This window comes from Phaseolus vulgaris, chromosome 11 (assembly GCF_051622355.1).
Source record: "Phaseolus vulgaris cultivar YP4 chromosome 11, ASM5162235v1, whole genome shotgun sequence".
In the NCBI taxonomy this organism is placed as follows: domain Eukaryota; kingdom Viridiplantae; phylum Streptophyta; class Magnoliopsida; order Fabales; family Fabaceae; genus Phaseolus; species Phaseolus vulgaris.
In genome coordinates this window covers 3,242,818-3,255,439 of record NC_143508.1, presented here as the reverse complement: position 1 = coordinate 3,255,439, position 12,622 = coordinate 3,242,818, and the positions used below count along the sequence as shown (strand labels likewise).

Below are 12,622 nucleotides of genomic sequence, written 5' to 3'. Positions count from 1 at the left end.
TACAAATTATATATATTTATATTTTTTAACTTTGTATTGTATAATAAATCCTATCAATGTGAATAATTAAGATTTTTTTTATCAAGTGTTGAATACAAGGAAGGTATAGTAGATAACGGTGCGACAAGGAAAAGTGTTTGTTATGGCAATTAGGAATTAAAATTGGAGTCTTCCTGCCCTCCTCTATCTCTAATATATGCCAATAGAGAAAATGTATAGGATGGAGGAGCGGTAAAAGGAAGAATGCACAGAAAAAGGTGAGGAAGTTTGTTAATAATTTAATTTATAAATGTATTTATTTAATGTAGTATATTGAGAGGGGAAAAGGTTGAAGTTGAGGAAGACACATGTGGAGGACAGCCAAAGAGGTAGGTAAGGGCTCTTGGAAGTTAGGAGAACCTCCCACGAGTACCTAAGCACATGACAAACTCGTGTTGATGTGCTGTGCTGGCTATGATCAATCATGTAAATGCAAATCGTACGCCACAGTCTCTTCCTCTATATGTAGTAGTAGTAGTATATTAGACGACTCCCTTTTCCTTTCAACATTCACATTTCCCCTCCCATGTGACTTGGCCAGTGTTTACAATTGGGGGGAGCAAGGGGAAGAACCCTTAGCTTGCTCCTCCTTTTTGGGTTAGCTAAAAACCCCCATCATATCATATCATATGTTTCCTCATCTCATCTAATAATTATACCCAACTCATTCACTTCTCTTCTTTCGCCTTTCTTCAATCATATATTATTTATTCGTAACTTTACTATTCTACGCACATTGCATCTTTTGGCTACCCAACGAAATTTTAGTTGCCTTCCGCTGTTGTCTCCCCCAATAAAATCTCCCACTATCATACCATATCATATAACAATGAACACAACTAAATGCTAATGGTCTTGGTTGAGTTGTTCATTCTCTTTAAAAAGAGAGGATCAATTTCTTTTGCACTAAAATAGTGTGCATTAAAAGCCAATGCAGTTAATACGAGATGAGACGTTTTGGCGAATAGAATTTTTAAAAGTTGTGCGTGTTTTTAGGTGCACACAAATTGATTTGGTTACTCGGGGTGCGGTACAGGAAGTGGTGTGTTATGTGGCATAGTTGAACATAGAACAGTGGAAGGATTTGGTCTAGAATTGCAAGTACAGTCAGAAGAGATGAATAGGTGGGTGAAATACTCCCAAATAATTTCACCCATGTGGACTGAATCTTTTCCCTACAATCGTGCCGTTCCTCCTTGAAAGCAACCTGTACCCATGAATATTAACCCTTACCAACCACTTTACGTTCTCAGGGAAAGAGAAAGAGTGGATATATGTGTGGTAGTGGATAACTACTATAATAAGATGACAACAAAAAGATGAACGATGCCCCCGATCCCAACCTTTTCCTAAACTTGCAACACAAGGTTTGAGGGGAGAGAGAAACCAAAAGTGGAAGGTAAACCAAAGCCCCTACACAACCACAACCACAACCACACTCTCACTCATTTCGATTTCCAATTCTCCCCTTCTCTTATTTCAACATCTTTCCTTCAACTCAGCCTCCAACACTTCTAGAAAGTAGAAACTTGTCTATTTGATCCCTCTCTCCCTCTCTCTCTCTCTCTCTCTCTCTCATGCATGATAATGCACCAATACAATAAAGAACCACAACTACCATTACCATCTCTGTGCTTTTCCACGCTATTCTCTTTTGCCTATTGCAACTAACTTTCCCGAGTAAACTATTCTTTTAGGGAAATTAAGCCCACACCACCCTCTTATGTTTAACACACAGTATTGGTTGGTTATTATAAATCTTCTTCATATGTAAATTCTGCTTATATTACTGTATCCTTACGTTAGTTGCTGTCCACAATAAAACAAGTGAATGATTGTGAAGACCCGGAAAACGAACTATTGTTAGAGTCTTTTAGAATTATGTTTCATGATGTCAGAAATGAGAATCATCAATGATCAAATATATATATATGCAGAATTAAACTGCCATCCGATGCAGTCATGTGCTCCATCGAAAAAACATGGCTCCGTCTTCTGCGTGTACACACATGTTTATTAAAAAAAAAGGTTTAGAAAGATGAGAGGCTGTAACATTCCAAGATAATAATAAGAATCAAACTGAAATGCTGCGTTAAGGTAGGTAGATCCTCCTAATGAAGTCAATTTGGAATAATAAAAGGCTCTATAACTTGAATTTGATTCCACTGTCACATGTACATTTTTTTAATCCTCAACCTAGACGATTAAACAACAGATAGCTCAGAGCTTGAAGCTTGACATTGAGCAGCTATTGAAGAAGGAATTAGGAACTGAATTTTTACTCAGCAGAAGAAGAAGATGAATTGGCAAGTGTGGGGTTTTTAACTTTTATATTAGGGGTAAAGCGTATGAGAAATAAAAAAATGTTTCTTTTTATTCCAAAAAGGGGGTAAGAGATCACATCTTGTCCTGCCTTGCCCATACTTTAATACATTCTACTTTACACCAACCTGAAGGTTACCCATTGTTAATGTCTTTTAACTAGTTATATCATTGATGCAAATATAGTATAAATATATCATCAGATAGGGAGAGGAGAGAGAGAAAGAGCCAACAGCCACTCTCCTTAACCTGTCTCACCAACACGCGTCTAGAAGCACCAATTAGGGTCTTCCTTCTCTGTCCTCTCTCTCCCTCTCTCTCTCTCTGTATGTGTGTGTTCTGTCCCCTTTCTTTTGGAGTCAAAAGCCTATAAAACCACACCCCAACTCCCTCTTAAACCGGCTTCTTTGTTGCTGCAAGCCAATCCTAATTCCTACCCTTACTCACATTACATACGCATCATATCATATCTCTAAAGTGAGCAAAAAACAGAAATTTGACAACACAATTCAATTCTGAGCTAATTATGGGAAGATCCCCTTGCTGTGAGAAGGCTCACACAAACAAAGGTGCATGGACCAAAGAAGAAGATGACAGACTTATATCTTACATTCGAGCTCACGGCGAGGGCTGCTGGCGCTCCCTCCCCAAAGCCGCCGGCCTCCTCCGCTGCGGCAAGAGCTGCCGTCTCCGCTGGATCAACTACCTCCGCCCCGACCTCAAGCGTGGCAACTTCACCGAAGAAGAGGATGAACTCATCATCAAACTCCACAGCCTCCTCGGTAACAAGTAAGCAAACTCATCTCATATCTTGTATCCCATATTCTCGTATTCTCATCACATGAAAAAAAATCTTATCTTTTTGTCTAAATCAAAACAAGACCACAACGTTGTTGGTTGACGTTGTTGCTGCTGCTGCTGCTGTTTTAGGTGGTCTTTGATAGCTGGAAGATTGCCTGGGAGAACGGACAATGAAATAAAGAACTACTGGAACACTCACATAAGAAGGAAGCTTTTGAACAGAGGAATCGACCCTGCAACTCATAGACCTCTGAACGAAGCTGCTTCTTCTGCAACAGTTGTAACGGTTGCAACTGCCAGTAATATATCTTTCGGTAAACAAGAACAAGAGACAACAAGTTCGAGTAACGGAAGCGTGGTTAAAGGGTCCATCTTAGAACGCTGCCCTGACCTGAACCTCGAGTTAACCATCAGTCCTCCTCGCCAACAACATCAACAACAACAGCCTCAGAAGAATCTTTGCTTCGTTTGCAGTTTGGGTTTGCCCAAGAGCAAGGATTGCAGCTGCAACGTGGCCAACGCAGTCACTGCCAACAACACCGCTCCTCCTGCTTCTGCTTCTGCTTATGATTTCTTGGGCTTGAAAACCAACGGTGTTTGGGATTGCACCACCTTGGAAATGAAATGAATCCAAGCCATACCTATTAGTTAGTGTTGTTGGAGAGAACTGAGAGAATGAAATTCATTAGTTTTGAATTTTCTCTCCTTATTCCTTTCTTCTCTTCTCTGATTTCTGTAATTAATTAATTAATTAATTAATTAGTCGCTGATGCATAATATATAGTTCCAGTACAGTTGAACATCTTCCCCACTTTTCCCTTTCTTGTTACTCTTCTCTAATCTGGAATCATCATAATGGTATACCAGTATATTCATTTTTATTTTCTTCGGATTGGGATGAGTAATGACAGCTCTTTTAATCATATTTTACTGCATATTCAATGCTTTATCTGCATCATCACATCCCAGGTCATCATAGTTAATCTTTTTTCTTTCCTAATTCTTGATTTTTAATATCAGTATGAATAATAATTATTCGAGGTTTCACATGGATGCATTGAACAATTGCGGTATATCTGAATCCTGTGATTTTGGGTTTATGCCATGGTGAATAAATATCATGCGTCATACACAGAGCACAGGCACCAGTGAGGCTGTGGGTGTGGATCTTTATTTCCCTTTTTCTTCCTCTTTAAATTCTTTTTGGAGGCTTTTGGGCTTGTCTTTTATGGAGAAAAATAAAAGGAAAAGGGAGATGATAGATATATCCATCCATGTATACTCAAACAGTGAGTGGATAAGCTGGGATTGGAGGAGAAGTTTTTTGGATGGAATTAATGCTTCTATTCCACACTGCTACCTAATCATGTTTAAATAAAATAATGCTCCCTACATCTACACATCATTTCATATTTATTCTTTAATCTAATTAATCACATGTTCATGCTCCTGTGTGGAGGAAACTGAAACATGTGGCTTGTTTGGTAGGAATTGAAAAAAAAAAGTAGTAAATCTGATTTGTACTGAATACAGCTAGCTAAATACTGATACAAATGATATGAGGGTAGAGGTAGAAACAAAATAATATGTAAAACACGTGAATGAACTCGCAGAATCCGTAGTACCACATGTTCCTTCTACCAACCTCATTAACATTTAATTATATAGGCCATGCTCCAACCAACTTCTGAAGTTTGGTGTGTATAGATGCGAACATACCTAGGTTTTCCCATACTTCATTTATTTTACCTTACAGAGAGATCCACTCCAAACTCTGCTCTTCTAGATTTGGTGATATATCAAATTAGAGAGAAACCAAAGACAGGTAAAACTGAGAAGGATGGTACAGAACAATTAATTAGGTAGTTAATTGGTTTGGTTAGGTTAATGAAACCCCAGCAATCCTAAACTAGATGTTGTTTTCAGTCCACATCTATATTGATTGTTAGTTATTTAAAGAATGTTTTGTGGTGGTTTTGGGTGATGAAATGGGAGTTGCGTGATTATGTTTGTAAAGTTGCTTGGTGTGAGTATGCTTTCTGAATACTGGCTAGGTAGCTAGTAGCCACATTATTGCGTATTAGAATAGGTAAATGGCATAAATCACATTAAAAAGTGGGAGCAACAAAAATAAAATTTGCAGTAAATTGATCCTACCAACCATTCAAATATTATCTGCCGCATTAACTGAGGGTCATGTCATGGGGTCTGTCAGAGACCAATTCGATTCGATTGCCCAGTTCTGGGTGCATTGGATTAATGGGGATGTTTTTCCCCAACCTAATAACATTTCCAGATTGTGACATTCGTGTCTGTTACAAAGAAATTGAATTACGTTAATGAGTGTTTTGTTTTGTGATTTGTTAGTAAAATTGTGCAGATTAGCAGTGTTGGGATTATCAGATAAGTACGAAGAGAAAGGACAGAGGTGGTGGGAGCGTCCCTTTTGAAAGCATCCCTTTTTTCCTTTTTCAAAAGTGTTAGGTAGAGACATTAGAAGGTTCCATGAGATATTTTTATTTATATTTATTTCTTCTTCACTGCTCCCAAGCCAAGGTAGCCTCACAAAAATGATGGTGTTGTTTTGATTGCGCAGCCATGAAGTGGCCCGAGATAGATAGGGAGTTTTTGTGATTTAAATTTATTGCTCTGTTTCTGAGACCGTGAAATAGCAATTGCTACTTACTTATTGTTCCTTCTCTACTCCACTTTGATACATGTTAAATTGGTTGAAGCTGCACCCACATCACATGCATCATTTCTAGTGGGTCCATTCTGATTCATCTCTAGATCCTCACTGCATCACCTTGGAGATTACTAAATTATGGACAAGGATGCCTTACATAAGCCATTGTTTGGTGCAAGTACTTTATCCAATTCTGTTTCTTGGATGTGCATGTGTAGCATATAGATATGGATCTCATCATATTATTAATTATGATAATGTTGATAGTACCTTAACCAACTTGATAAATGGCACCACACATGTCTACACTTTATGGCCATTCCCTGGGCTCCTTTATAGGTAAAACTGGGCCTTCCTTTCTCAATTATTGCTTCTCTTTTTCTTTCCCACTTCATGCACTCAACTTTACCACAATTTTCATTTTCACTTAATGTTGGACAAACTCTGTTTCTTCACTGCCATGACCAATTAATGTAAAGTAATCAAATTACCATTGCATAATGTTAAGAAAATGAGAAGGGTTGAATTGTTGGTACTCCTTTTCTAGGCCACTTGCATAATATAATCAGACAAAAGTCATAACTGTTATTTTGGAGATAGAAATTTCCTTGCTAGTGATGAAGTCATTTTCTTAAAGCTAAAGCAAAGAACAAGAAGAAGAAGAAACTTTTATTCTTTTTAACTTGAACAACTTGAAACATCATCCACTTTCTCTTCATAATCTGTCTTTCATCTATGAAACTGCAGGTCCAAATACAGTGTAAGCAACAGACAAACACTCCAAAAATATATAAATGTGAAATCTTTTGTACTTTAGAACTTCATTCAATAATGTAAGTGAGAGGTTAAAATGTAGTTGTGAAACACTTATGTGTTCACAGAATGATGCTATAAAAAGACTTCATGCTATGCACACGAACACTGTTTTATATTTAATGATTCGATAAAACAAGTTCAAAAACTTAGTAAAATTCATGTAATGTACTTGTACAAAATCTATAGGTACAAAATCTATAGGAAAGTGTATTTTGAATTCACCTTCACTTCGTCCTTCTGGTTTCTCCTTGTTCTTTTGTACTTCTATTATCGGTTCCTCGTGTTTCAGGAGCTACTTTCCGATCTCTTGATATTTGGTGTGGTACCTGCAGGAACACTCTAAAGCTTAATCAGTATTAGCGTTAATTACCCTCCAGAAAAACTAAAAAATTAAACATTCTATCTATTTATACTACTTGTTAATGGGTCTATTGAGTATGTCGCATCATTTTAATCCTTCTGTTTTTTCTCCAATAAATTAATTTTTGTATTTAATTAATTTTATTTATTTTTCAAGCATGTCTCTTATTAACACTGACACTTAGTAAGTATACTTTTTCACGTAATATTTTCACTAATGCTTACCGTTATTCTTGACTTCGACTTCTTAATTCCCCCGATGTTTGGACCTATAGACCTAACCGGTTCATGAAATAAAATCTATAGTTAGACCTAAATTAGAAAAGCATAAGGGATATTTATAATTGGGATGAGGAAAAATATGCATTTGTGTAGTGGGGGAAGGAGTTGGACAAAATGTGAGGATTGGTCCTTCAAATTGAGCCAAAAAGTAGGAACACATTCCTTTCGAAATTAACATGAGATGAACGTGTTAGTTTGGCATGTATAAGGTATAGTTTGCTATAACTGGGGTTTCCATTCACCACCTTCCACTGAAATTAGGATTAGTCTTTTTTTTTTTGCAGGCATGGACTCAAGACATGGAACTAATTATGTCGTCAATGCTTTGACAATTTATCTTCAACATAAGCTTTCTTCTCTCAACAGACACATCATATAACATAGATCAGTTACAATAAACTTCTCCATACATAACTGTAAGAAGTAGATTTTTTTCTAAATATAAATTAATTTTAAATAAATTTATATAATCTTTTTACAAATTAAATTTTTAAAATAATTATTTTAGTTATATAAATATTAATATAGAAATTTATCTAAAAAATCGATAGATATTCATTAATAGTCCTTTTGAATATCCACCTAATATTATAAGAATTGATTACGTAAAAGGGGTTTATAAAAATTCAACCTTGTTTTCGAAATGTAGGTACTAATTAGAAACTTGAATATAATTTAAATATCTCATCCTTAACTGAGTTAGTAAGGAGTTTGTTATGTCGAAATCTAGATGAGTTCTGCGGATAGTTTTTCTTCAAATTTCAGTGAATAACTTCCTAGGAATAAAGGAGAATTTTATATGTAGAAAACACTCTGACGCTCAAGTTAATAAGAGCATAAATTTCTATGCATGTATGAGTCCATAGTACTCCCTGCAAGTGGTCATGTATTTATAAGCTTTCATGGGCTTTCATCTTTGACCCTGGTCTCTCCAAGTGTTAAAGCGGTTGTTTGTCATATCTTTTCACAAAATCTTGAATATCATAGAGTATTTTTATTATGTAATAAGGGATATTAGTAAAGTAGAGCATTTATGTGATATAATCAAGGATATTACGTGGAATATTTATGTGATATTATAAGGGATATTACGCGGGGCATTTATGTGATATTATAAGGGAGCACTTCAAAAAAATCAAGATTTTGTGGATTAAAAACGCATTAATTATGTTGTGACGAGATTGCTTATTTTTTACATTAATTTAACAAAATCACCAAATTGGGTCTATACCCACTTTATCGTATTTTGAGCCTGTTCGATCAGCCTCATTGAGCTACATGGGTCGGTTTACTCAACCCAATTCCTAGCAGTCCCAGGACGGTACAGAAAATGGAGAAGGTCGACATGCTCAGTTTCCTCACGATTTAGGTTGAAATAAAATACATCCAACTTAAACTTTGATCGATATATGTCCGATCAAATCTGGAACGGTACAATTTACATCATAGAATTCAAAAGAACTAAAGTTAAATTTATATTTAAAAATAATAATTTTAGAAGATATATTTTTGTTTAAATGAAAAAAAATCACATATCTCAATTATTTTCCTCGTGTATAAAAATAAGTTATTTCAATATTATATTATAAATAAGGATTGATCGCACTAATGGATAGAGAATATGAAGAATTAAACCTCAATTCAAATATATAATACTGTTTTAATATTGAAATTAAATGCTCAATATTCTAATTCATCATTTCCTTCTCCAAATTAATTCATACCTGTGATAAAAAGATGAATTACTATTTTTTAAATTGTTAAACCAAGAAGAAAAAAAAAATACTATACATAAAAGTTTTATACTGATATTTAATCCTAAATCACCTATAGTAAAAAAAATCAAGACAATTGATATAAAAGTAAATTAATTAATTAATCGGGAACATAAAAAGTAAATAATTTAGTTTATAAAAAGTTTATATTTTTTTGGTGAAAGTTGGTTGGCATTAATTTTGATGATTATAAGATAACAACGTAATAGCTACTTATAATGTTTATGTGTTGTGATTAAATTGTTGTGAAATTAGTTTCATAAATATATTTAGAAGTTAGTAATGATATAGAGATATTATAATCCAATAATAAAAATAGCATTATTGAGTTGAATAACCTACCCATGGTGTGGACCCTCAACATTACCAACTCGAGTATGTTTTGGGGCGGTAGTTGGTAGCCGTCCGACGTAGGCACATGTGCGCTGCTGCAGCGGTGGGTCCTCTCTAAACCACCGTCAATCACCCATGGTCCCACCAAACCCTAAACCTTCTTATACTCATTTGTCAACACACACTTCAATTCAATTCCGTATAATCAATTTAATATTGTTTAAGGAAAATCTCCCTATTAATTCAATGCTTTAATCCTTAATTCTTCTCTCTAATCTCTAGTAGACAAACCACTGCATCATGATCAAACATTCATAGAAAAGTCCATAGAAAAAAAAATGTTTCACTCATTCAGATCTTAAGTATGAATTATATCAATATTTCATTATTTTATTTTCAACGACAGTCAATGATGCTTTCACATTTTCTATCTATTTATATATTATAAAATATTTTAATTTTGAAATTTTAATCGATGTGGGATTCAAGATAATTTTAATAATACAAGAGAAAAGTGTGGTCTGTAAGAAAACCTTAATCATGTTATATTCTTGAGTTGTAATTTTGAAGACATGCATGGGACAGAGGCATTAGTAGGAGAAGCAGAGAGAGAGCTAATACCCTATTACCCTACAAGTCCCTACAAGTGTAGATAGAGTTGGATAAATGGTTGAGGTTGTGGCAATTTGTGGTTGGGCAAAGTGACAGGTCTGAATAAATTGTAGCAGCCTTGTGTTTGTGTTGTTTTACTGAGGAAAGAAATGAAGAGTGTTAAAGTTTTGTGATGCAGTGAAGAAATGTGCAGCTGCAACACCTGGGCACTGGTGAGGAACAGAAAGGAACATCCCAACCCTTCCCTGGTAGAGTCATGAAAATTAAATGCGAGAAAAGGTGCAGTTTGAAAGCATTTTAGACGTTTGAGGTAATCCAAATTAGATGGATGTGTGTGTGTGTTGTGTTGGTTGTGATTGGGATGTGAAGGTTGAAAAGGAGAAGGTTATTAATTTGGTTTGGTGGCAGAGGGTGATGATAAGGTGATAGTTGGAAAAATAAAGGGAGAGAGAAGTTTGTGTTGTGTTGTTAAAAGTGAATGGCTTTATTGCCAAGGAGTGAGGGTTATTGATTAGTGGTTGGTTAGGTCTTGGGGTGGAGCAGGTGTTTTAATTGGGTTGGGCCCTAGGTGGGCCTCAAGGGTACCAAACCGTGACAGGGACAGGGGAAGAAGAGAGCACCGTGCGCATGTTAGCAAAAATGTAGCGGGTGGGAAAAGTTCACAAAGTTTGGTGAGATGTCTATGATTAAATAATGAGATAGGCACATGAAGAAGCAGATACTATTAATAATAAAAAGGATATTATTGCAGTGTGTGTGTGGTGTGGATAATGAGCATGATGGGTGGATGGATGGATGGATGGGCATGATGGTGTTAGGTAGTGGTTGCTTGGATTTAGGTGATGATGATGATGATGATTGTGCAAAGTCAGTCATCCTCATTCATTCATTCATTCACCACATATGTATCTGATGCACATGTTCATCTTGTCTTTTCTCAGTCAACCGTCTATCCCTTTCACAAACTCACAACACTTTTTCTCTTTGTTTTGCTAAACTCAAAATTATTGTCATGTTATGTTATCTCTCTCTTTTTGTTCACAATTCTTCCACTTGTTCACTTCCTTCTTCATGTCTTCCCTAGTTGCCAACACTGTTTTTATGAGACCAAGTGGTCCATTCCCACTACACATACAAAAACTCCCTTTGCCCTTTCCATATGCCAAACCAATGTTTCTACCACTTCACAAACCATTTATGGAATTCAATTTTCAAATATTCACCTTTCTCCAATTCAATTTTTCAATTTTAATATTCACCTTTCTCCAATTCAATTTTTCAATTTTCAAATAACCATATCTAACTTTCTTCACAAAATCGTTACGAAACATTGATATCCAAAACGAACAATACTTCGAATGTGGTGATTGACTCTAGTAATGCTATTTTTTGAATTTGAAGTCGAAACAGTGATACTGTTTGTGGAAAAGATGTCTAGGAAGAATTCGTTGATTTTGTTCTTAAACGTTACAATGAATTGGAAAAAAAAGTAGTATATAAAATGACCTTTAACTCGATTCTCAATAATAACAATAATTTTATTATAATACCCTTTTCATGGAGACTGTAACATTTTATTTGGTTGAGAAGAAAACAGAGATAAATAATATATAAAAAATCTACCTATTTTGAAGTTTTAAAATGAGAATCAATTCAAAAAATTTATCCATCTTTAAAATTGGTTTTTATTTAATGATTTTCTTATAATATGTAATGAAATTGATTTTTTTTTAAAGATGGATGAATTGGGTCTGGTAATGTAAGATGAATTGATAAGCTATAGAATGTGCAAGGATGCAATGCCTTTGGGACCTAAATTTTAATTAACAAATATACAATATTTATATTTTAAAATGGTAAAATATATAGCAAAGGATTTTTTTTTGTTATAAAACGAATATTAAATATTTTCTTAACACTCAAATTGGAAATACAAATATTTTTTATTAATCATACTTTTAAGAATGTTATTTGATATATAATATGATAAATTATTATGGTCGATAAGTTGTTTTATGTTTATGTATTAAACATGGAGAATGCATGATGAAATTATATGATGGCGTTGAATTAAGTGAGTGATGAGAAATAGTTATTAGCATGGAGACAATATTATATTCGTTGAATATAGTATGAATATTGAGATAGGTATTTTTTAATTTATAATTGAATTATACATAAAATGATCACATGATGCAAAGTTAATGCATGACTCTATGTATGTGTGAGGAGCATACATTGGGGGATTTGAACTGTTAGTTGAAAGCGAATTTGGTGAGTAATGTGATATTGCATGATATCATTATTATGAAACATGTAATAGTCTCAAATGTTAACACTCAACACATTTAATTCAGACTTTTTGTGTTTTTGGTGGTAGTCAACGAATATGTTTGATTATCATTGATAAATAACTCATGATTTTATCAATTATTTAATTATTGTTACTTTACCCTATTTCGTTTTTGTTTGTTTTACAACTATGATAATTGTTTAGGGATACATAAATAGGAAGCAATTCATGTTTATCAATTTTCAGTAGCACTTTATGAAATTTTAAGTTTCTCCTTTTAAAAAACACGTATCTATGTATATT

The 12,622-nt window shown here is 34.5% G+C and overlaps 1 protein-coding gene across 1 annotated transcript; it reads left to right on the top strand.

The window, feature by feature from the left end:
• The first annotated feature begins 2,375 nt into the window (after positions 1 to 2,375).
• LOC137820356 (myb-related protein 308) lies at positions 2,376 to 3,967 on the top strand. The gene is made up of 2 exons (XM_068624406.2): positions 2,376 to 3,150; positions 3,292 to 3,967. Exons 1-2 carry the CDS (start codon positions 2,888 to 2,890, stop codon positions 3,788 to 3,790), a joined length of 762 nt encoding a protein of 253 aa, XP_068480507.1. The 5' UTR covers positions 2,376 to 2,887; the 3' UTR covers positions 3,791 to 3,967.
• The last annotated feature ends 8,655 nt before the right edge of the window (positions 3,968 to 12,622 follow it).

Excerpts from the sequence above, each read along its gene's own strand:
- LOC137820356 (XM_068624406.2), top strand. The coding sequence starts at position 2,888 with ATGGGAAGATCCCCTTGCTGTGAGAAGGCTCACACAAACAAAGGTGCA. Across the intron at positions 3,151-3,291 it reads CACAGCCTCCTCGGTAACAA|GTGGTCTTTGATAGCTGGAA; the intron begins GTAAGCAAACTC and ends CTGCTGTTTTAG.